Below are 24781 nucleotides of genomic sequence, written 5' to 3'. Positions count from 1 at the left end.
TATCATGTCTTTACTGATCAAGGGCATCTGGTGTCTCCAATGAGTCGTCCCTCGTGAGTAATAATAATGATAACAGAAAAACAATAAAATATTGAGCACTGAAATGCTAGGCATTGTACAGAAGGATATATGTCTATATCATTTGACCCTCAAAACCATCCTGTGTGATTACGGGAGTTCTTGATTCCCTTCTCTCCACACATGCTCTTCTGTAATCATCCCCAGCTCAGCAAATGATACCACCATCTACACTGTTGCCCACATTTGAAACTTAGGAGACATCCTTGATTCTCCTCTTTGTCTCAGTCTTACCTCTTCCCCAAGTGAGTATGATCTTATTCAATCCACCAGTAGGTCCTCTTAGTTTCACCTCCCAAACATCTCCAGCATTTGTTCCCACATCTCTTGCATCTCCACTGCCATGAGCAGTAGCCCACGTTCCCATCTCTCAACTCCTTACTGGAGACTTCACTTCTCCTCTGGGCCCTTTCCTACCTAGTCTGCAAACATCAGTCAGAGGGATATTTTGTAAAAACAAATAAATAAATTAGAACATGTCATTTTCCTGCTGAGGACATTTCAATTGCTTCCTGTTGCATGAATAATAAAATCCAAACTTTCTCACTCACGAGGTCCCGCATGAGTTGGCCACACTTTCTCTGACCTCATCTTACATCCCATTCATCTTACTTAGTGTGCTTTGTCCACACCGGACCTAGAATCCCGAGCACAACTCAAGCTCTTTCCTGCCAAAGGAAGTTGGTACCATTCTCTCTGCTTGTGATGTTTTTCTTTTTGTTCTTTTCCTGGCTGGCTCTTCTTCTTATCTAAGGATAAGTTTTGCCACCCAAGAGCATCCTTATTTTATACCTCTAATGTTTTTGGTTTTTAATTAAAGCACCTGTGTATTTTTGCATAGAATGGATACTCTGTAATTATTTTGTATGTTGCCTGCCTCGCCCACTGGGATGCGAGCTTGGTGAGGGCAAGACCTTAGTTTCTATTATATCCCCAGCGCTCAGCATAATGTCTGGTACAGAACAGGTGCCAATAAACATTGGTTCAATGAATGTATAGATGTTTATTTTATAGGTGAACTAAGTAGGTTTCGAGAAGTGAAATAACTTGTCTGAGGTTACCTAATGGCAGAGCAGGGATCAGTACAGGCATACCTGTTTCACTGTGCTTTGCTTTACTGCACTTCACAGGTATTGCACCTTTTACAAATTGAAGGTTTGTGGCAACCCTGTGCTGTCAGATGATGCTTAGCATTTTTTTAGCAATAAAGTATTTTAAAATTATGTACACTGTTTTTAAAGACATAATACTATTGTACACTTAATAGACTACAGTATAGTGTAAACATAACTTTTATGCACACTGGGAAACCAAAAAAGATTCGTGTGATTTGCTTTATCGTGATATTCGCTTTATTGCCGTGATCTGGAACCAAATCCCCAGTATTTCCGGGGTATGCCCGTACCGTGGATCTGTCTGATGCCAATCCCTACGTCATAATCTGGAAGCACTAGAGTTACTAGAAATGGAGCTGCAGATAAACTACTTTCCTTTACTTTGTGCCTTTGCACAGAGTATCTCAAAGTCTCACCACACAGAATATCCCTAAAGACGACAAGGAGTAACCGCATTACTATTTCCATTACATAGGTTAGGAAACGAAAGCATTGATTGGCTAAGCGTTTTGCAGGGCATGTGGTCAGTTTCTGAAGTGAAATTAGAAAGCTTCTTCACTCAGAGCATTCTAGGCCCTTACTGCTTACAGTGTGGTTCCCAGAGCAGCAGCACGAAACCACCTGGGAGCTTAGAAATGCAGAATCTCGGCTCCCACCCAGACAGACTCAATCAGAATCTGCATTTTAACAAGATCCCCAAGTGATTCCTATGCACATTGAAGTTTAGGAAGTAGTTTTCTAGACCATTTTAAAAGACACGGTCCTCTACTCCACCCCAGACAGAACCATCAGTGCTTCCAAACTCCAGGCCAGCTTTCCTCTTAACAAACTGCAGACCTGGTTTCTCAAGCCAACATCCTAAATGGAGAGCAGCAGACTCCAGGCATAGCTAGTCCACAGCCGATCATAGTTGCTCTACCCTCGCTCACACCAGGCCTCCGGAGGCCCATTCCCGGTCCACTTGACTGGACAAGAAATAGTAATCGGCAGGATCGGCCCACCGGACGCATGGGCTTTGACCTTTCATTTTTCCCTGACTCATAAAAATGCTTATAACTTACAAAGCTCCTCTTCCATGTAAAATAGAGCCTCTCTGTCAGAGTGAGCAACCTGCTAACCCCCAAAAGCGTGTGGTCAATTCTACTTCAAAGCTCCACCCCTCACTTCTATCTTTGATCTTCCTGCTGCTAACTCTTTGGTCTCCAAATTGGCAGATGCGATAATGCCCTGGCCCTAAGTCTGAATCCCTACCTCAAGTCTGGGGCCACTTCTTCATCTATCACTGCCTAAACTGTCCAACCCTCAGCCTCTCTCGCTTCAACAGCCCCCATTTAACCTCTTTTCTACCAGTCTCTTGGCCCCTCTCATGCATTCTTCACACAGCTGACAGAGCTATCTTCCTACTAAATCTGCTCAGGTTACCTCCAGACCTAAAAACATCCTGAGGTTTCTCCAATGCCTGCAATTTAAACCTTAACATTATTCTGCATAATTCTACATCTATTCCCTTCAGGGTGTGTTTGAGGAGCTGGTGATTACACTGAAATGCACGGGTGAACTGGGTCTAAAACATGGAAACCTTAAATAGGAATCTCTTGCTTTCATTATCTTTCATCATTCAGTTGCAGCCTACCTTGGAGATGTTGTGGGTTTAGTTCCAGACCACCGCAATAAAGTGAATATCACAATAAAACAAGTCACAGGCATTTTTTGATGTCCCAGTGCATGCAAAAGTTACGTTTACACTATCCCGTGGTCTATTAAGTGTGCAATAGCTTTTATGTCTAAAAAATGTACATGTATTAATTTAAAAACACTTTATTGATAAAAACAATGCTAACCATCATCTGAGCCTGGAGTCATAATCTTTTGATTTGAAATATTGCGAGAATTACCGAAATGTGATGCAGAGACACGAAATGAACAAATGCTGCTGGAAAAACAGCACCGATAAACTTGCTCGATGCAGGGTTACCACAAACCTTCAATTTGTAAAAAATGCAGTATCTGCAAAGCATAATAAAGCAAAGAGCAATAAAATGAGGTATGCCTGTATTTGCCCATTCATACGTTCAGTCAACAGATATTCATTAAGTACCTGGTATGTGCCCATATATTACATTAGGTCCTGCTGTTGTAGAAACAAATATTAATACAATAATAAGGCCAGAAGACTAACCTGTGGGAACCCAAAGAGGGGCATGAGGAAGGCTATCAGGAAAGGAACACTTGAAGATGGGTTTGTTAGAGAAGGAGAAGGACCTGCCAGGTAGAAGGAGCAGTGCATGCAAGAACCAGTGGTGTGAAAGGCAGTGTGTGTTTGAAGCCTTAGTCTAAAGTTTAAATGGAAAAAAAAACAGGCCTATATGTGGCCCCTGTGGGGGAAAAGAGCCTGGGTGGGACAAAAGTCTGGCAGAAAAGGGCCACAAATTGTATGAATTCCATTTCAGAGGGTAGGATCTCTCATTTGTAAGGAATCCTTTGGCTATCTTCATAAAGTTTCTAGTTGAAGAATTCTTCTTCTAGATATTGTTATATTCCTGTTCCTGGTCAGTCCAACTCACAGGTCTCATGAAAAGTGCTCACAGGATGTCCATACATTCACACCCTCACCTGGGAATTCACGAATCCATCACTGCCCATCATTGTTGCTCTTCCAGAAAGCAAAGCTCTTTACACGGCTCCTTGTCCAGAAGTTACAGCAGTGATAAGACCTGAATCCACTAAAGAGTTACCAGAACTTCTGGCAAGTTGTGACCTACATAATGACTTCAGAATTTACACAGGTGAACCCTGCATTTGCCTCATCCCTCTGATGTGGGCTGGAATGGGAAGGCTGATTAACATTCTCTTTGCCAGTTTTCCCTGAATGAAGAGGAAGAGTCAGAGGTCACAGTGACCTTCAGCAGGTTGTTAGTGGCTTCACTGGGTAATTCCCATCAGGAAGATGGTGTGGAGAGTGGTTAAGAGCAGATGACTTGGAATCAGGGGACTAATGCTCAAACTCCAGCTGTGGCTCTTCATATGTCTCTGACTTTTATTAAGTCACCTCATCTTTCTTCCCTCAGTTTTCCTATCTGAAAAATGGGGATAATAATAGCTTCCTTACAGGGTCCTTGGAAGATTTTATAAGTTAGTGTACATAAAGCATGTAGTACAATGACTGGTACATACAATGTTCAATAAGCCATGGAAGTTATTAGCTCTGATGACCAAAATCACTCTCTCTCCCTTTCTCTCCCTCTGTGTTCCGTGTGTGTGTGTGTGTGTGTGTGTGTGCGCGCGTGCACGCGCGTGCGCATGTATGAGAGATACAAGTGTGGAATGTTAGCATTCTAGTCAGTCTTTCCACCCTACTTAATTCTTCAGATTTTTGTCCCACCCAGACTCTTTCAGGAGACAGTTCATAAATTAGCTGGGCCTGACCTAACCTTATTACTAAAGAAAAAAGGCAAGCTCTCAATCAAAATGCTCACCCGGTATGCTGAAGAAGGGCTTAGAGGGAGCCTGCGACAGGATGGGGTAGGAAAAAGGAAGTGTAGAAAGGGCATCAGGGAGAGAAATTGTGAGTTGAAGAACCTAATGGCTTATATATAACAACGCAGCACTTACTCATACTAGATTTTTAAGATTATTTTTCCTGATTAATAGAGAAATCAGCGGTCAATATAATATCAGAGGAGAAAGGACAGTTTTACAAGACGCTCCCTAGCTTGGGATTGAAGGTCACAGGGAAAACTATAAGTTCATCAAATGCTCTGTTCAAAGTGAAGGCTGCATGCCCATCACCAGGGCCTGTGAAGCCTGCAGCAGCGAGCTGGCCTGTGCCCAGGTGTGTGTGTGAGTGTCCAAGGCTTGGAGCAGAGGTTTAGTCACTTTCATGCCAAAAGAGGCTGTAATAAATTAGCCTAAATCTCACATTATCCTACAATGGCAAGAGAATTGAGGATTCCAAGGATAAACTTCGAATGTATTCACTATAAACACTAATTATAAAGCCAGACAATGTCTTAATGGAAAGAAAACAAATTTCTATTTCTCACAGATGCATGAGTGTACATAAAGATTACAGTGTGTCCCTTAATTGCCAAATCAGAGCTAACCTGTGTGTCTCTATATACAGAGGTTTAGCATCTAGTCATGTATGTATGTGCACAGTGTTATGACACAGAACTTAAAAATTAGGTATATTATTTTACTGCGTTTTTAAAATTACAAATCCAGGGTACTTAAGGAGTTTTAGCGTTTGCCCCAACTGCATATTTCATTTCATTAGCCAAGTCTTTCTTCCCTTTCTTATGGTAGGATAAAATCAGTTGAACCTCAGAGAATCAAGCTATGGTTCAAAAAGTTCAAAAGAGACTAAAAATTTAGGTAATGTCTCCAGGACATGCCCTTCCCTCCTCCTCCAAGACCAGCCCGACTGTATTTGCCCACCCTAATTTTTGAAGTATGTCCAGCTCTATCTTGCTGACGATTTAATTTCCATTTCTTTTTCTCCACATCCCCCTTTTTCCTTTTCACGGTCCACTTGAAGCCACTGTAGTATTTGGATAACTCACACTGGGATGAGATGAAACATTCAGAGGAGGTTCTGATTGGTGGAGGGAAGTACATGTATTTTTTTTTTTAATTTAATGAACTTTCTCTTTTGATGTGTGTGTTTTCTTTATAGACAGGGGAAATGCACTCCCCTACCGCCCTGGTAACTGAAGACTTATACTTCCCACTTGGAATGCCACCTTCAGTCTTTCCGGTCTCTATGTTGTTTTTCTGGGGCAAAGGAACCAACCACAGGATGGGAAACAACAGCCCCTGATGAAAATGTAGCTGAGTATATTCCTTGCTAAAGAAGAAGATTAGCTGTTAAACACGCCAAAAGCAACGTTTTACAAGGAGTATTAACCTGCTGGAAATGATGATGATGGTGATGATGACAAACAGCAGCTACTTCTGACTTGAAGTTTGATCTAAGAACTGTGCTCAGTTCTTTGTATCTATTGTCTCATTTAATCCTTAAAAAAATCTGTAAGTATCCCTCTTTCCTATTATCCATCTGGTAGATAAAAATAGTCATGTTCAATAGAGATCAGTGACTTGAAAGGTCAAAGAGCTAATAAATAGCAGAGTTGGGATGTAAATTTATATCTCATTAACACCAGAACCTGCGTAATTAACCGCTAAGCAAAGAGATAAATCTTGGGCAAAGGAAAGACTTCCTAGAAAGCTGACTAAATTTTCTTCTTCAGACATTTTAGAGAAGTGTTTAATCTTTAAACTCAATTCTAGAAATCCTTAAAAATGTACCCAATATTCTGTCTTCAAGAAAGATCTAGATCTAATCCTCTTGGGGGTGAGTGGAGAACAATTCACCAAAACCCATCAAGGGGAAGAAATAAAACCTTGGCTATTCATTTGGATCAGAAGCTCTCCAAGTATTGCCTACTAAGTATTGCCTACTAAGACCTTGTCTGTGTAGTGTTTGTGTTTATAATATACTGCTCCTTCTCTTCTTCCTGGTGGCAATACATTTCACGTATCACTTCTCTCAATGGTGTTATACCAAAGTGTTAAATCTCCTCATTACTTCTGTTGAGATAGAAAATAAAATATAGACTTTTAGATCTGGAAGTCACTCAAGATTTTCCATCATTTTTCAGAGGTGGAAAAAGAGGCTCAGAGAAATGTAGTAATTTACCCACGATCAAAAGCCTTATTAGCCAAGAGCGTGGGCTTTGGAGTTAGAATGGTTTTAGCACCATATATTGGCTGAGTGATCATGGGATGACTACTTAACAATACTCTGAGTCTCAGTTTCTTTATCTGGAAGAGGGGATAATAAAGTACTTAAATGTGTTATTATTATATTATATCATTGCATATTACCATCTCATATTACTCTCCATTATACTATTATTTTATCATATAATAAAATTTATCTGTCATAAGAAACGAATGGGGTAATGTATGTAAAGTTCTTCACACACACAGCACATAGCGATGAATCATCAATCATCATCATCAACCCAACAGTACAGAGTTGAGACCTTATGTGTTTTAACTCTCTGCCACACTGAACAATCTTCCTATGTGTACAGAGATGGGTCAAGTACACACATCTAGCTACAAAGCCCTCTTGCACCCTCCCCCCAGATCGGATCAGACAAACCTCACTGAAGGGTTTTACCAACCAAACGTTTGTCAAACAATAAATAGGCACAATGTAAGGCCTATTTACAATGTTGCAGTCTGAACCTACATTTGTGTTTCTAGAACTTAAGTAGATTTATGTTCTTTGGAAAAGTGACCCGCAGAAGGATGGCTATTTACAATTACTCTTAAAAAGGTATTACTACTGCAGTACCTTTCGGATGGCATCTTGATGAATGACTAACTCAGAGGGAGAGGCTGTCTAAGTAAAGTTAGAAGGTTGGGACAATTCACACTTCAAATGAATTATGAGTCCTAACGAGGTTAGCCTAACCTTCACACATAAAGACAACACCTAATGAGAAAAAGGTAACCACGGGAGTGAAAGACAAGGGAGACTATAACACGGTGCTTTTGATAAAATATAAGTCGTACACACTTATTTTAGCTCCCTGGGAAGTCAGGTTAATGAAACATTAACCTGATGAATGTGATTAATGATGACGTATATGTGGAAGTAAATTGCATGGAAGGAAAAGAAAGGTGTGTGTGTATTACAAAATACGAATAAGAAAGAACTCCTGAAACTAAACATGGCAATTTCTTTGAAGTTACCATTGTTTGTATTTTCTCTATTAACTCCAAAAATAAATAAACCTCAAAGAGACACATGAAATCTGGCATGCAAAAGTGCTGCTATAGTAATTTTTTTTTTTTTTTTTTCCGGTACGTGGGCCTCTCACTGCTGTGGCCTCTCCCACCGCGGAGCACAGGCTCCGGACGCGCGGGCTCAGCGGCCATGGCTCACGGGCCCAGCCGCTCCGCGGCATGTGGGATCCTCCCGGACCGGGGCACGAACCCGCGTCCCCTGCATCGGCAGGCGGACTCTCAACCGCTGCCCCACCAGGGAAGCCCAGCTATAGTAATTTTGAGAAAAGAAAACGTTACTCTGGATAGTTTTCAGAAAGTCAAAATCCCGTGACTGATATTGTTCTTACACAAAGAAAGGTTTGTGCTTCTAGATTGTGCTTCTTGATTTTGGCTGCACATTGGGGTGACTTGGGGAGCTTTGCAAAAGACTAATGCCTGGGTGCCACTTCCAGAGATTCTGATGTAAGTGGTCTGGGGTTTGAGCTGGGCATTAAGATATCTGAACTCTCCCCAGGTGATGCTAATGTACAGACCAGTATGAGAACCACTGTTCTGGTGAGCTTGTTGAGAGGGAGAGGTCTAATCCTTTTTCTGTTACCACCAACTTGTACAGTTTGCCAATCAAGCTTAAATGTCAGTCGAATAAGTGAAATTAAAACTGTCTCTGGAGAATGACCATTCCTTCTATGTTGCTGAGACAATTGCTAGAAGAAAAATAGACATAATATTTTTAAGGGTTCCTACCACTCTAAAGCACTTGAAATAGAAATTTCCATACCCTCATAAGAAAAAAAAAAAAAACCACCCTCTTTCCTGCACCATTTTTAGCATCAAATTTAACATTAAAATCCTATCATGAATTTTCTAATAATTCAGTCTTTTCATCCATTTAGAAACTATTTATCGAGTACCTACCAGTAAATGTAGAAGCCACTGGGCACGTGATGCTAAACAAACATCCATGGTCTATTGGACAGCTAATCGAACCATTTCTACTCAGTGAGATAAATGATGTTGTCAGGGAAGTTGTCTGTGCAGTGGGAAACCATGGGAGGGACACTTCCTACAGACTGGGGAGATCTGGGAGGCTTCCTAGACAAAAATCACACTTACGCTAAAAAATAGGGGAGTAGGAGTTAGCCAAGCAAAAGGCCACTGTCGGGGAGACTTCTAGCCAGAAGGAACAGCATGTTTGAAGGCCCAGAGGCATGCTAGCCATGGTGTATATAAAGAAGTAAAAGAAGGTCCAGAGCATTAGAGCCTACAGTACAGAAGGTGTTGTGTGTTACAGTTGGAGGGAAGTGATCTCTCAGGGAAGACAGTCAGCGACGAAGCTAGGTAAGCCAGGCCCAGCTAGATCATGCAAGACCTTGAACATATTTTAAGTTTAAGCTTTTTTGTTTTCTTAGATGAAATAGCAGAAAGGCTTGTCATTTAGTTTTATGCAGGGGAATACTATAACTGGATTTGAGTGTTTAGAAGATTACTGTTGCTGCAAAGTAGTGAATGTATTGAAGGAGGAAAGACTGGAGTTAGATCAGTTCAGAAGTGAAAAACGATAGTGATCTGTCATAGAGAAATGGCAGCAGGGATGAGGAGAAATGGCCATATCTAGGAGTCAGTAAGATGATGACACTCAATGGAAGTCGATGACTGAGGGTGAAGGACATTCGAAAGTCTCAGGTTACATGCAGGTCCCTGACCTGCCCAACCACACGGAACACAGAAGGCTGTGCAGATTTGAAAGAGATTATAATAGGCTCTGAATTATATAGTAAAGAGTTTGAAAGGCAGATCGGATTTCCCAAGTGGCTATATCTGTAGGCTGTTGTCCTAATGGGTCTTATGGTCCTTACAGGAAGAGACTAGATAGCAGGTATGGTTTTAGGAATCACCAGCATGTGGAAGGTAGTCGAGGCCATGGGGTAAATGATCTTCAGCCCAGACAAGTGTGCAGAGCAAGAGAGAAGAATGAGCACAGAGACACCAATATTGAAGAAATGGGCAGAGGAGAAAAAGCCAGAAGAGGAAATTGAGAAGAGACAGAGAAGAAGCAGGAAAATCAAGGGAGTGAGATAGAGCAGAATCAAGGAAAAGTCTCAAGGAGGGTTTAGCCAACCATGTTGTAATGAAGAGCCAGACTCCACCTTTGATGTTTGACTCTGATGGCTTTCAAGCCCCATCATATCACACATCTGAGCAAGCCTGTAAGAAAGCCTGGGTGCTTCCTCTTTTGGCTTCAGCAGAAAGTTCAAACCACGCCAGGTCCTGTTCACATGCACAAACCCTCCCCCAAGTCTCACCCCCTAACCACCATACAACTCCAGACCAGTCTCCCTTCCCTGATTGCTCAAGCCATTTGAAGACCAACTTGGAATTTTCCCCTTCTCTCCCCTGAAAGCCTCATTATGTGAGTAATAGACATTTTCATACTCTCTTGGTCAATGTGTGGCATCATTACTTTCAACATCCAAACCAGACTTGGGTGGGAGGGTCCATCCTATCTCACAGGATAACTGTGACATAAGCCAACTAAAAGAGTCCCTGCATTTGACAGCAGTGCGGTCCATGGCAGGCTCAGCCTTAGTGGAGAGATGGGAATAAAACCTGAGTGTCAAAGTGTGAAGGAGGGAGAAGATGGCAAGATGGAGACAGTGAATACAAACAACTCTTTCACCAAGTTTCACTGTAAAAGGGAGGGGGGAAGCTGTGGTAGCTGGAGGAGGACATGGAGTCAATAAAAGGCTCTGCTTGTTTTCATTTTAACATAGGAGAGACCCGAGCACAATTAAAGAGAAGTAACCTGGCGAGAGGAAGGAAGAGGCTTCAGATGTAGGAAAGAGGAAGGTAAAGTCATTGAGAGAAATTCTCTAGAAGGGGTACAGGATCCAGAGCAAAGGTGGAGGAGTTCATAATTCATTTTATTTTTTAAAAAAATTTAAATTTATTATAAAATATGATTTCTTAAAAGAATCCCAAAATAGAAGACAAAAAAATCTCCCTGAGTCATACCACTTGCCCAGAGTATTGACACTTTGGTGTTTTTTTTCTAGTTAAAAGAAAAAAAATAAGTTTTTTTTTGTTTTTTTTTTAACTGAAGTATAGTTGATTTACAATGTTGGGTTAGTTTCAGGTGTATAGCACAGTGATTCAGTTATACATATACATATAATACATAAAGAATATATATATATTCTTTTTCAGATTCTTTTCCCTTATAGGTTATTATGAAATATTGAGTGAAGTTCCCTGTGCTGTACAGTAGGTCCCTGTTGGTCATAATTCATTTTAGACAGTGAGAAGGGGGAGAACATGTTTGGAGGTGCCAATCAGCTTGCACACCTATGGGCAGACCTTTGTGCTTTAGGGAGTGAGGTGATCTGCTGGAAGTTAGGGAAGAGGTGTTACTGGAGGAGAGGAGGTCTGTAGCCTTCAGGAACGGAGACAGTGTTTGTCTTCAAAACACAGAAGGGTCTGGACACAGGAGGGAAGGGTCACGTCCCTGTCTTACTGCCATCTTGGAGTGCTGGTCTCCGCTTGGTCTGCCTATTTAGAAAGATCTGTCTCGTGTTCTTTTATCACTTTCTGCCTCCACAAATTGGCTATGATCTCCTCTTTCTAGCTCACTTCATTATTTTTTTAAACTGTTTATTCATTTATCTCATTATAAAGTCTAGAAAACGTAGCAAATATAAACAAGCAGAAAAAGAAAAGTTATATTCCCTATAAACCTAGTACCTAGAGAATACGACTGTTAATATTATAATCACTTCTAGCTTCTGAAGAAGGATGATTAAAAACATACCTTTAATATGGAAAATAAGGATTGTATCATTTATAATAATTATGTTCTGCTTTTATCCACTTATTGTATTGTGAATGTTCTCTCATGTCTTTCATATTCTTCTAAACATCTTTAATGGTGACAGGATATTTCATGATATGCCCGTATAACTGTATGGCTGTACTACATAATGGGCATTCATTTTGTTTTATTGAATTTTTTGTTACTCTCCTCCTCAGCTTTTCCCTCTGGAGAATCCATACAGTTTGGGTGATACTGACTCTACCCAAGACTTCAAGGCCAGGTCCTTGACCAAGGCCAAAGCCATTGCATTTTCTTGTCTTCAGGAACTAGAGTCAGTGTGAGCCGTGTCACCTTCACATCCCGGGAAGAAGGGGCAAGGGATCCAGGGGCCAGGAGAAAGGGCCTACCTGTAGTCCATGTCCTCTCCTGTGCTCCACTGTAAGGAGAAATAATGTCCATGAAAGAGGGAACATGGAGGCTGTGTGCTCCTGAGGCCAGAGCCTAGGTCTTACTGATATCTTCACTCCTAACCCCGAAGCTGGCATAGAGCACCCACGTGAAGAAGTGCCAACTGCAGCTGTGCCCTCCCTGCACCCGCAAGTGCAATGGGACAAAGCTTAAACAGGTTGGGTAGAAGAGAAAAGTCAGATGCAGCATTTATCTTTTTCTCTTGAAACAATATTCAACAGACTTGAGAAGAAGCACGAAGGCAATGTACTTGGCTGATATTTTGGTTTCCTTCTTTTAAAAAGAAATGAACACAAAGTAATTTCTAGCACATGTATTGAACTTCATAGTTTATAAAACGCTTTCAGTACATTACCTGCTTTGGGCCTCAAAACAATACTCTTGGGTAAAAATCACTACCACTCCTCATGTCAAGGAGGCAAAAACCGAGACACGTGGATGTGACATACATTGTTCAGGGTCATGCAAAGAACAAGTGGCAAATTTGACCATCTAGGAGGTTTTTCCACTACTCAGAGGACTGCAGAAGACTAGCATGTGACCACTCTGTCTGGGTTAATCGCTCTGTTAACTTCTCTCCACTTCTTCTCCCCCTGCCTGCATGTCCTAGAAAGAATTTTAGGGCTCCATCTGTACAACTCTGGGCTCCAAGCAAGGAACAAGGCTGACATAGTTCGTTGGGTAAACACAAGAAGCAAGTGACAGTGATTTACTCCTGACCTGCAAACTTGATTACCAGTCCACTGCTGGCTATGTAAACAGGTGTAAACTAAGATTAAAACCAGTTTATGCAGTGCCGTAAATAATTTAATCTCTCCTCAGCACGGTGCTTGTGAATGTAAATGTTTAAGTCCAAACCGATGCTGATGCTGTGATGCAAGCTTCCAGTTTCTCAACCAGAAAAGAAAGCTGTGCCTTGTGGGCCCCTGCGGGGGCAGGGAAGCCGGTGGAGTCAGATATGCAGATGCAGCAGGAAGCCCATCGTCATGGAGGAAGCCTCACTGTTCCCAAGGCAAAGCTCAGCCACGGGCCCAGGGGAGCTAGGAATAATGCCTCCACCTCGAATTCCTCCTGGTCCCCGAGACTTTTCTCTCTCCCTCCAGTCTTCACTGCATTGTTCTGCAGACACCTGAGTTGGCTCAGGTGTGTGAAAAGTGAGGCAAGAAGAGAAGAAAAAAAGCAAGAAAACGGCAGCCTGAAGGCTGGCTGTAATGCCATTCTCACTGGAAGATGACCTGGGTACTCACTACCCGTCAATGTATGCTGACGCAAATTGATCTAGATCCTATGACCATCACATGCAAATGTGTTTTCGGCTGTCAAAAACTGTTGACTATACCTGCTAGAGTCACTGAACCAGATTGCAGCTTCCTATGAATTTTTCACCAGTATTTATTCATGTTCTAATTAGCCAGGCTCTTGCCTCGGGCTGAGATCTTGAGGAGGGGACTTCCCTCTCTCCCTCCCAAATATGATCTTGGGTTTTCTTGGGAGTGAAAGGCTCCGGGCAAAGCCGGACTCAATCCATGCCATATTGAGATGGCTGGATGTTGACTAGAGAAGGGCGAATTGGAGCCAGAGAGTAAGCTTCCTGTTTTCCTTTTGCTCCCTTAGAGAATTCTAGCTTATAATCAAAGTTGGTATCTCCTGGAATGCCATGGCTGGGATTATGTCAGTTCAAAAAAAAAAGTCTTTAAAAACATACCTACTATGATCAGATTTTGAACTAAATCCTGGGTAAGAAATAAATCTGATTTTCTCCTTTACTGACATAATTTATGGTAGGGAAATCATAGTTACTATTTACTGAGTACAAGGAGTTTCTTCTTCTGAAAGCTTTTTGCTTGTTTTGTTTGTTCGGAAAATGTTTCTTTTTCTGAAACCATTTATTGAGCATTTAGCACAAACCGGGCACTGGGCTGAATATGTATTATCTTGTTTAATCCTCAACTGAACACTCTGGTGAGGGCATTATCCCCAGCTTACAAAGATGAGACCCGGGCTTCGCTGGTGGCGCAGTGGTTGAGAGTCCACCTGCCGATGCAGGGGACACGGGTTCGTGCCCCGGTCCGGGAAGATCCCACATGCCGCGGAGTGGCTAGGCCCATAAGCCATGGCCGCTGAGCCAGCATGTCCGGAGCCTGTGCTCCGCAACGAGAGAGGCCACGACAGTGAGAGGCCCGCTTAACGCAAAAAAAAAAAAAAAAAAAAAAAAAAGATGAGACCCAAAGAGTTAAGTAACTTGCCTGAGGTTACTCAGCTAATAAAATGGGGAACAACTGGGATTTGAACCCCAGCATGACTTTCTTTAAAACCCTTCCTCTTAAATTATGCAGTAAGCTTTTGTTCTTTCTGATCCACCATGTGTTCAGAAGAAAGGCTCTCTTGGTTTCTGGGTCTAGGAGTGTATACACACAAAGTCCAGGAAAAAGAAAGCAGAGAGACTATAATTACAATATTAATAGCTAATACGTATTGAGTTTTATGCTTTAAAAATAAATTTACTGACTCATGTTTTTTTGTTTGTTTGTTTGTTTTTCCGGTATGCGGGCCTCTCACTGTTGTGGGCTCTCCCGTTGCGGAGCACAGGCTCTGGACGCGCAGGCTCAGCGGCCATGGCTCACGGGCCCAGCCGCTCCGCAGCATGTGGGATCTTCCCGGACCGGGGCACGAACCCGCGTCCCCTGCATCGGCAGGCGGACTCTCAACCACTGCGCCACCAGGGAAGCCCCTGACTCATGTTTTATACATACTAATTTATTTAGTTCCTACGTTATTATTATTACTATTATCCTCATTTTACAGATGAGGAAGAATGAGGCAGAGAAAGACGACTTCCCGGCATCACATAACCAATAAATACCTGAGGTGGGGACCATCCCAGACAGTTTCTCCCATAGCCACAACCGTAAGCCTCCACCTGTCCTGATGAGGATGTTCTAGGACAGAGTTGGGTTCGGGTGATGTGTGTACTGCTTAAGAAGCTCATAACACTTACTTTCAAGGAAAATAATAATTCGGGTAGAGATTCTTTTAAAAACACCTAGATGAGACTGTGGAGTCTCCTATGAGAAAGAATATCTTTACAGAAAGCATACTTGGCCAGCCTGCCTGTCATGACTGGAGAACACACCTGTGCAGGTGAAGAGAGATTATACAGAAAAACAAACACAACAAACAATGGACAACCCAGAAGGTCTTAATATTATTTCCAAAACAGTGGTCTAGGATTTGCAAATGAAGGAACAGGAGCAAGGTACAAGGGTAGAGAGAACTGCAAAGACCAGGAACAATCCAACTTACTTCCTGACTTTATTCTCCGCACTTCCCATCACGTAGTAGCCCGGTTTGCATTTGTATCTGCAGATGGAGCCCACATCATGGTTGCCCTGGAGGCAGTGAGGCAGGAGCAAGTTGGCGTTCGGGATAACAGGGGGAACGTCACACTCCAACTTGCAGTAGGCTTCAGGGAGAGACCAGAGCCCATCTTCAAGACAGGTCAGCCACGGGCTCAGTCCTGACTCCAAGAAAGAGAAGCACAAGATGCTCAGAACAGAGAGTCCAGAAATAAAATACTAGCAGAGAGAGCGAAGACCTGTCAACGTACCGTCATTCTTGGAAAGTCACGTTACTCTTTGTGGAGCAGCTTCTCTAAAACCTCAGGTCAAATGTTTATCCTATACCTTTGTGCCCACAGAGCGTCTACTGTGCTCTCTTATACAGCACAGAGGTCAGAAAGCTCTTTCATGACCTGAATGAAAGGAGCGCTACCAACCAAATCATTACCTCACTTCCTCACTATAAATAATAAAAATAGAGTAGTGACAGTATTGTGGAAAGCATTATAATAATACTATATGACACTTTTATTGTGCTCATTATATGCCAGGCACCGCTCTAAGCATTTTACATGTATTCACTTGTGTAAACTTCAAACCTCAAACAACCCTATGAAATAGATACCATCATTATCCCCTATTTTGCAGCTGAGGAAATTGAGTTTAGGTAACTTGCCCAAGCTAGTAAGAACAGAGGCAGGGTTTGTACTCAGGCAGTTGGGATGCAAAGTTCTGCACTTCAACACCATACCGTATGCCTCAACGTCATTCATGGTTTCTCCAAGTGCAATCCATGGACACCCCACAGTAGCATCACCAACCCACCTCAGACCTACTAAATCAGAATCTGTCAGCATGAGGCTCAGGAGGTGGCATTTGTAACAAGCCTGCTCAAACACTGTTAGGCGCACCTAAGTCAAGGAGGTAAAGAGCAAGATGTGGGGTCTTCATCTCTTCCTAGCAGTACAGCTCATGTAACTATGCTCTCATTTCTAAAACAGAATGAAAAGCACCTAACTCACAGGATGGTTGTAAACATTAAATTTAAAAACGTGAACGATAAAGGGTATCTGGATTATTAATATTATTAGAAAACTGTTAGTTGGCTTGACTCCAGAGGACATAAAGTCAAATAAAAATGGGAAAGTCTAAGCGTCTTTCATTAATGAGATCTTGAGTCAGGGCATTCTGGGACAAGGAATGGTATTGCCCTTTGGGACTTTGCTTGTGTTATCAGAAGAGGGTGATACAGCAGAGCCAAATGGGAAGGGCACTGGGGTGAAGAAAAGATCCCCAAAGTACCCCCGAAGAGAGAGAACCTGAAGAGAACTTGCATACAGCTCCTGGTTGGCCAGACAATACCTTGAAGCTTGGCTGGTGGGACACAGGAGATGGAGCAGCGTTTCAGAAAGTTTGTTCCCTCTGAGCAGGAGAAGTTTGCATAGTTCACCAAAGACTGGTCGGGGACACCACAGTCAAGGGGCATGCAGCTCACAGCCCGGTCCCAGTGCCCAGAGGAACATGTGAGCAGAATTTCCTTCTAGAAACAGAAAATTTTCTGCTGTCAAGGTGACATAAAAAGGCTTATCAAAACAGTTTCCAGGCTTTGAAAGAGTCCTGATGATTATTTGTGCGAACGTTCACAACAGGCAAAATTAGTTTGTCTTTCTCCCTCTTTATGCCTTCTTGTCTTAGTGCACTATCTCACACTACCCAGGTATGTTGCTAATGAAAGACAAATGTTAGTGTAAGGGAATCTTTAAATGAAGACTCTCCTAAAGGCCAACTCTTGGCTATCCTCCACGTGCTTCTCCAGATCACTCTCTACCCTTCTCCACCTTGCCCTGGGATGCTGGCTCCTGTAGATTTCATGCCTCTGACTTGTGTTTGGTTTAGCACCCAGGGCAACAGTGGCAGGAGACTGGAGAGGGAGAGAGGCAAGGGAGGTCAGGGTGCTGATCCTTGCTACTCCCTCCCTAGGGCTTGCTGTAGGTTGGCTGCACCCTTTGGCAGCGATCTCCACACACCTCCTGCACTCTCTTCCCAGGGGTTCTGCTAACTGCTCTCTATAGTCAGCTCTTCAGGCCTACAGGGGATATCACCCCTTCACCCTGGGATTCTGCACCATCTCCTTGTAATTTCCTATATTCTGCCCCCACCTTTAGAAGTGGTCCCTTTACTGAAGTCCCTCAAATTGCCCACCTTTGAGTGTGTCATCTGTTTCCTGCTGGGACCTTTACAGAGAATGCTACTAAACATAATTGTCTCTTCTGAGAATGGTGCCTAGGCTTTAAGAACCGCTGAGACTTAATGCATATGAGGCTCCTTCCAAACTTTGTAGTTAAGTTTGAGAGATTCCAGCTGTTTCCCTCAGCCTGCGGTTTCTGTAGGGGAGCCCTAGAATCCATCACCATGAAATAAATGAGGAGACATTTTTTGAACACCTAGAAGGGCCAGATTCCTTACTAGGTTTGGATAAACAAGACCCTCAAAGAGCTAATAATCTACCAGCAGAGCAAATCATAGGTTGGAGCAATGTATCAGAAAACAATTGAAGGGGGAAAAAGGGAAAGAAGGAGAAAGAGAGAGAGGAAGGGAGGAAAGAAAGTAAAAAAGGAAAATTCAGGAGATATATTTTTGTTATATCCTACTTCCATCTGTAATGATTTAAGAGAATATAATACAAAGACTGCAAATGATAAAATGAAAGAAGTAGAAAACATGGACCAAGGAGAAAGAAAATTTAAATTGCTGTTAAAAAAAATACAGCGATATAATATATGCATGTTGTTTTGTGGTGGTGAGATAGCACTACAGGGGCTGGAGGAGGGATTGCCCATACTTGGGTAGGAGGGAGAGGGCTTGCAGGGAGGTGCACAGGGTAGGTAACTCAGGAACTGGCCTTTGAAAGATGAGCGAGACTTCCCAGCAGCAGAGGGGAAGCAGGGAGAAGAAAATATTCAGAGTGAGGGGAACAGGATGAGCAGGCACTCAGAGATCTGGATGCTCATGGCTTGTTTGGGAAAAAGCACAGCCATCATTCTAGCCAATGGGTTACCAAAAGTCAAAGGGAGAGTGGGGAGATTCTGCGGCTCAGCCAGCCATCCCACCAGGAGACCACAGTGGCACCGAAGCCAAAGGTAAAATGACTGGTGAAAGCACCTGTCACCCCTGACACCCACTCTTGGCTGGCTGCTCCTCCCTGCTTTCCAGTGGTTCCCTGTTGCCTGCCAGAAGAGCCCAATTCAAAGCCAGACACATTTTTCTGTTTAGTTTAAGTTCTTGTGTCAACAAAAAGCAAACATCCCCACTGTCTTGTGATCAGGAGCCGGGATCGTACAATCTGTTTAGTGGCGCCAGCCTTGGGTGACAGGAGTGGTCAGCTGGAAAGCTGTGCTTGCTGACTCCACCATTTGGTTGGCAAAAGGTGAGCTCCCACCTTCCTTCTCCCAACTGTCCCTGCCACACTGATCACAGCCTGGAAGACTGGCTTGAACCACAGTGATCACTTCAAGAATGTCTCTCAAACTCTACATATATTGCCTGGTTTTTCTCCTGGCTTCATTAGGTATTAACCATTTTGTCTTGAACTTGTTCCTAATTTTAATGAATTGCAAACACCACCTTTTCTTCTCTCCCCTTCTTTACCTATATCGCAAAAATGTATTTAGTTCCTACATTGTTTTTGTCCTTTTTCCTTCTTTCCATCTCTTTTCTAGTGTGAGTTAAGCTGAGTTAAGGGCAGGTGATAAGAGTTCTGCCTTTCTCACCAAAGCATCATAGACCAAGGAATTGGTGCTTCAAGGTATGTTAAACCTGTCTCTCTCTATGCAGAACCTAAACCACCTGAAACCAAAGATTGTGTCTTTAAATCCTGACCATGTCTAAGCAAGTGAAATTCTCCCACAGATCTACAACCTGCTACGCAGTCAACTGGTACAAGATGAAAACAATTCCAATCTTCCAAACCACTGATACCTGACTAACCAATCGTGATTCCACTCTTCCCTCATCATACCTCATCTTTCTCATCTTCTTCTCAAGCATCATTACCTTTTTGCCTAATGCATCCTGTCTCTATCTCATATTGTGCTCATGTTTTCTAATGGTTGATTTCAATTTTCAAGTTCCTCTGTAGAGTACTGAAAGCTCTCTAAAGGAAAAACGGAAAATAAAATTCTTAGTTGAGAATACATTATCACGCTCATCATAATGGCCGCTTTGCAGAGAGCTAGGTGCCTATCATTTTGCTAGAAGCTGGTAAATTATGTCTAGTCAGTCGTCAAAATAACCCAGTGACATAAATCCTTCTGATTTCATTATTTTACAAATGTGGAAACAAACCTAAAGTGGTTAGTTTCTTTTGTGTGTTTGTCTTTACCTAAATTACATACCTACTAAACAGTGGAGTCAAAATTTCATTCCAGGTCTGTCTCTCAAACTACACTCTTCATTAACATATTCTACTACCTTCAGATCACCTTGAAATCTTCAAGTGGTGCATGGTAGCTTGTAGAAATTTGGAAAATTCAGTTAAAGCTAGAATCATGATATAATCCCCACCTCAGTAACAGAAGGAAGAAAATCAGACTCTTTCCTCCAGTCTTCTTGTAAGGAGGACTGGTGGGGGCAGGGAAGGGGGCTGGTGCGTGGCAGTCAGACAATGAACCGCAAACAACCTGATTGCAAACTATTTTGCCTGCAAATTGTGGACAGGTCTAAACTGCAGCATTCCCATTTTGAAGCCAAAAGTGGGGGTCATAATTTCTGATAGGAAGATAAAAAAGCAAGGGAGAAGGATGGAACAAGTGTTCCTGTCTACTGCCCGCCTGGAGAGAAATTGACACCCTAGTTAATGGAAACTGTACCTGTTCTTATATATACCTTGCATTTCTATAAAGCCATGCTTCTCCTTGCTTGTTAGATTCCTCATTTTTCCTTTCAGACGATTTAGAAACACGTGCCTTTCCCCATCCAGCCAGGGGGAGGAACATGCCTACTGTCCCTCCCCAGGGGCTTGGTCCTGATGACCACGGGTTTCCAACTCACCTGCATGGGCCTGAGGTACTGCCCACTGCTGGCCTGAAGGTCAAACCCCCTTTGACAGGTGATAGAGCACTTCATGTGACCTGGGCCACCAGAGGTACAGTTCACCACATCCGCGTGATCAAGCAGCAATGGCACACAGCTGCCCTGCTCCCCACAGGGCCGATGGACACAGCTGGAGATGACAGAAACAGAAGTATCTTAAACGGACTCAGAACTGATAGGCAGCAGCAAAGGCTTTGCATCTCCCTCTGGGAAGTGCCTCTAAACCAAAGAGAACATTGTTTCTCCAAAGCCTACATTAAATTCATTACTTCCTTCTATGTGACCTGGAACCACGCAACATAAAATGAACAAGAACAATATCATCTACGAAGTGATTATGAACTGGCTTTCTACGGCTCTTGCAGGAGGACAAAATGATGGTGGAACAGGTGGGGAGCGTGTCTCAAGAGCTCTGGATGGCATCAGAAATGAAAAGATCAGAGGATAATCCTTGAAATATTTCATAACCAGTACTCTGGGCCCCAAACAATCAGAACAGACACAGGACAAAGGTCAGGAGTGAATCCTGGAGGCCCCTGGTTGTGTCAGGCATTAAACTTTCTGTTGTTCGATCACAGGTTTGTCGCAGGGGACCCTGTAGGAAGGGCCTGGTTGTTTGAGATGGCAGAAAAAGCAACATTTATTTACTGATTGTCATGGAAATATTTTTGACAACTGGCATACACCATTGAATATCAGCACCGGCTAATCAGAAATTGAGCCCATGGCAGAAAGAAGAAACTCACACATATCAGATCCCTACCACATGCCTGACGTTGTTCTACATGCTTCCAGGACATTATCTCAGCAGCGGAGAACTGCTGTCCAGATCTCAAGGGCTAGTCAACTGGGAACAGGAGGGATAGGTAACTCCCCAGGGTTTGGGGAGACTCTGCTGGGACCATAACAGCAGCAACGATGCAACAGAGATGGACCTAGAGATTGTCATACTGAGTGATGTAAGTCAGACAGAAAGACAAATATCATATGATATCGCTTATATGTGGAATCTAAAAAAAGAGTACAAATGAACTTACCCACAAAACAGAAACAAAGTTACAGATGTAGAAAACAAATTAATGGTTACCAGTGGGTAAGGTGGGGGAGGGATAAATTGGGAGATTGGGATTGACATATACACACCACTATATATAAAATAGATAACTAGCAAGGACCTACTGTATAGCAAAGGGAACTCTACTCAGTGCTCTGTAATGGACTATATGGGAAAAGAATCTAAAAAAGAGTGGAGATATATACATATATATATATATATATATATATATATATATATATATATATATATGTATAACTGATTCACTTTGCAGTACACCTGAAACCACCACAACATTGTAAATCAACTATACAAAAAAAAGAGGGGGGGCATGCAACAGAGCCGAAAGAGGGTTACCCTCTTATCAAGGCAGAACAACAGAGATTAAAATTTAGAGCAACTGCCCCCAGGCTGTGTGAATTTGAATCCTGGATTCACCATTTACTACTACCTGTATGCTTTGGTTATTTATTCCCTGGTATTTCAGCTCCTTCCCCCATGAGATGGGGATAATAATGGTGCATATCCCACAGGGTTGTTATTGTTCCTGGGTTAATTCTCTCTACTGCTCCACTGCAAATGGCCCAAGTCCCACCTTCAGTGGCCTGTTTTTTATGAACCAGCCACATGTTTTAATTTTCCCACTTCTGTACTTTTGCTCAATTTGTTGTGTTTTCTAAAAGGCTTTCCTTCTCCAAGAAGCCCCTCCAGATATCTTCCTCCCTCGAACCTCTCAGGGAAATTTAAAAAATAACTCTTCTAACGCTTCTTTTACTCTATCTTTTAGTATAGTCATGTATGCATTTGATTGTTCAGTTAATTAATTTATCCATCCTTTGATCCACAAGGCAATTAGTATCTGTCTCTTAAATGCTGTTGAATCTCCCAACTAGATTATGATATTCATGAAGACAAACACTGACTCCTACCCATTTTTGTATTCACCATACACCTCATTGTAGGAGTTACAATAAGTGTCTGCTGAATTAAATTTGTTCATATCATAGACATCAAAGTAAGTCAATGGCTATCAAAATGGTAAATTTGTTAAATTTTATAGTGATAGGTGAGGATATGAAATACAAAAATATCATTATCAGACGACAGAGGATGGGAGGGAGATGCAAGAGGGAGGAGATACGGGGATATATGTATATGCATAGCTGATTCACTTTGTTATAAAGCAGAAACCAACACATCATTGTAAAGCAATTATACTCCAATAAAGACGTTAAAAAAGAAAAAAAATGATCCAACCATCTTGCCCTACTCATTCATTCATTCATTCATAAACATTTACTGAGCACTTAGCATTGGCAAGGCATCGGTCTCAGTACTGGGGATAAAATAAATATGCCCTTAAAGAACTCATAGTCTAGTGGTGTAGAACAAGAAGATATTTTCTGATATTTTCTTGCTCGTGATGTTTTTGCCAGTGGTACTAAATATTAGTTAAAATGGCTTCTGTGAGTCTCGTCATCATTAATTTGTTCTATTTGCCCTTGAATTGTGTTAGCAGCCAACGACCTTATCAAGGAGCTGGGCAACAATATAAGAAAGTGGAAAATAGGGGCTTCCCTGGTGGCGCAGTGGTTAAGAATCCGCCTTCCAATGCAGGGGACACGGGTTTGATCCCTGGTCCAGGAAGATCCCACATGCCAAAGAGCAACTAAGCCGCGTGTGCCACAACTACTGAGCCTGCGCTCTAGAGCCTGCGAGCCACAACTACTGAAGCCCGCACGCCTAGAGCCTGTGCTCTGCAACAAAAGAAGCCACTGAGACGAGAAGCCTGCGCACCACAGCGAAGAGTAGCCCCCGCTTCCGGCAAACAGAGAAAGCCCGCACGCAGCAACGAAGACCCAGCGCAGCCAAAACTAAGTAAATAAATAAAAAAAAAAGAAAGTGGAAAATAAAATGTCATTGAATTGAACATACTGCCTTGAAATAATTGAGAATTGCTTTAAAAAGCACTAGTCCAAAAAGTATGGATTTGATTCAAATATGCTAAAGTTGCTGCCCCTGATCTTGTACCCATGGGGTTTAAGTTACACGTCAGGGATTTAAGTTATATGTCAGTGACATTCTCATTTCTTTTACCTATGCTTATTAGGTATAGGATGGAGGAATTGGAGTTGAGTGGTATGAAGGAAACTTTTTTACTCCTTTAAGCTCTGATTATTCTCTGTGAAGGTGTAGTATTCCCTCAGAATCACTCCGGGAGCCTGATGAAGGGAGGAATATATGAATTGCGGGGGAATGACTGTTAATTGTCAGCATGGATTCTCCAAATCCAATGCTGCTAATTAGGTATGCAATACAGGAAATAAACCTTTGTCTCCGAGTCTTTATTCAGCCTAGCTGGATAAGGAATCTGAAACCTGACGGTCCTTCATGGAATGAGATCAGAACACCTCATTAGTGATGCTAAAGAACTTCAAGTTCCACAGATACTACATGCCCTTGATGTACACAAAACGTAATATTTCTTCAGCGTGTTAAGCAGAGAAGACTGGAAAACAGAGAGTCATTAACAGTTCTGGTTCATGTCAGCTCACTGCCAAGAAATTAATGTGAAATAATAGCACGTGCTATTTTCCAGTGACTCCGTCCAATTCATCCATGTCATCACTGAGGACAAATACGTGCTGAGATAAGACACAAAACAAATACTCTGAATGAGCCTCCTTCCATCAAGATGGTGTTCCATTAACTACTGTTGCTATGACTACCAGTATTAAAAGTCCATCCAGCCTTGGCAGCAAGGGAGGAAGAATGAGACAGGGGATGATAGAAAAGAGGGAAAGTGGCATGAAATAAGACCAAGACAAAAAAAAAGCAAAGCATCAAACCCAGACCTGTTTATGAAGTGAGAAATGGTTTTAGGGCAGCTGCTGCAAATTCTTTCACTAGCTTATATTTCCATTTGCTTCCTTTTTAAGGAATTTGTTTTATGAGAGTGGTGTTTGTCAGGTCATTAGCTTCTGATGGCATCTGGTATCAATTGCAGACTTCTCTCCTTTGCACCCCA

At 42.4% G+C, this 24781-nt stretch overlaps 1 protein-coding gene across 1 annotated transcript in view; it reads right to left on the bottom strand.

The window, feature by feature from the left end:
- PAPPA2 (pappalysin 2) overlaps positions 1-24781 on the bottom strand; it is a 282314-nt gene that overhangs the window by 60510 nt on the left and 197023 nt on the right. The window contains exons 14-16 of the mRNA XM_032611278.1: positions 20658-20829; positions 16971-17148; positions 15574-15787 (exon numbers count right to left, since the gene is read on the bottom strand). Coding sequence (XP_032467169.1) covers positions 15574-15787; positions 16971-17148; positions 20658-20829 — 564 coding nt within the window. The remainder of the gene's footprint in view (positions 1-15573; positions 15788-16970; positions 17149-20657; positions 20830-24781) is intronic.

Source organism: Phocoena sinus, chromosome 1 (assembly GCF_008692025.1).
Source record: "Phocoena sinus isolate mPhoSin1 chromosome 1, mPhoSin1.pri, whole genome shotgun sequence".
NCBI lineage: Eukaryota > Metazoa > Chordata > Mammalia > Artiodactyla > Phocoenidae > Phocoena > Phocoena sinus.
The sequence above is the reverse complement of the archived record's forward strand: the minus strand, read 5'-3'. Positions and strand labels throughout refer to the sequence as shown.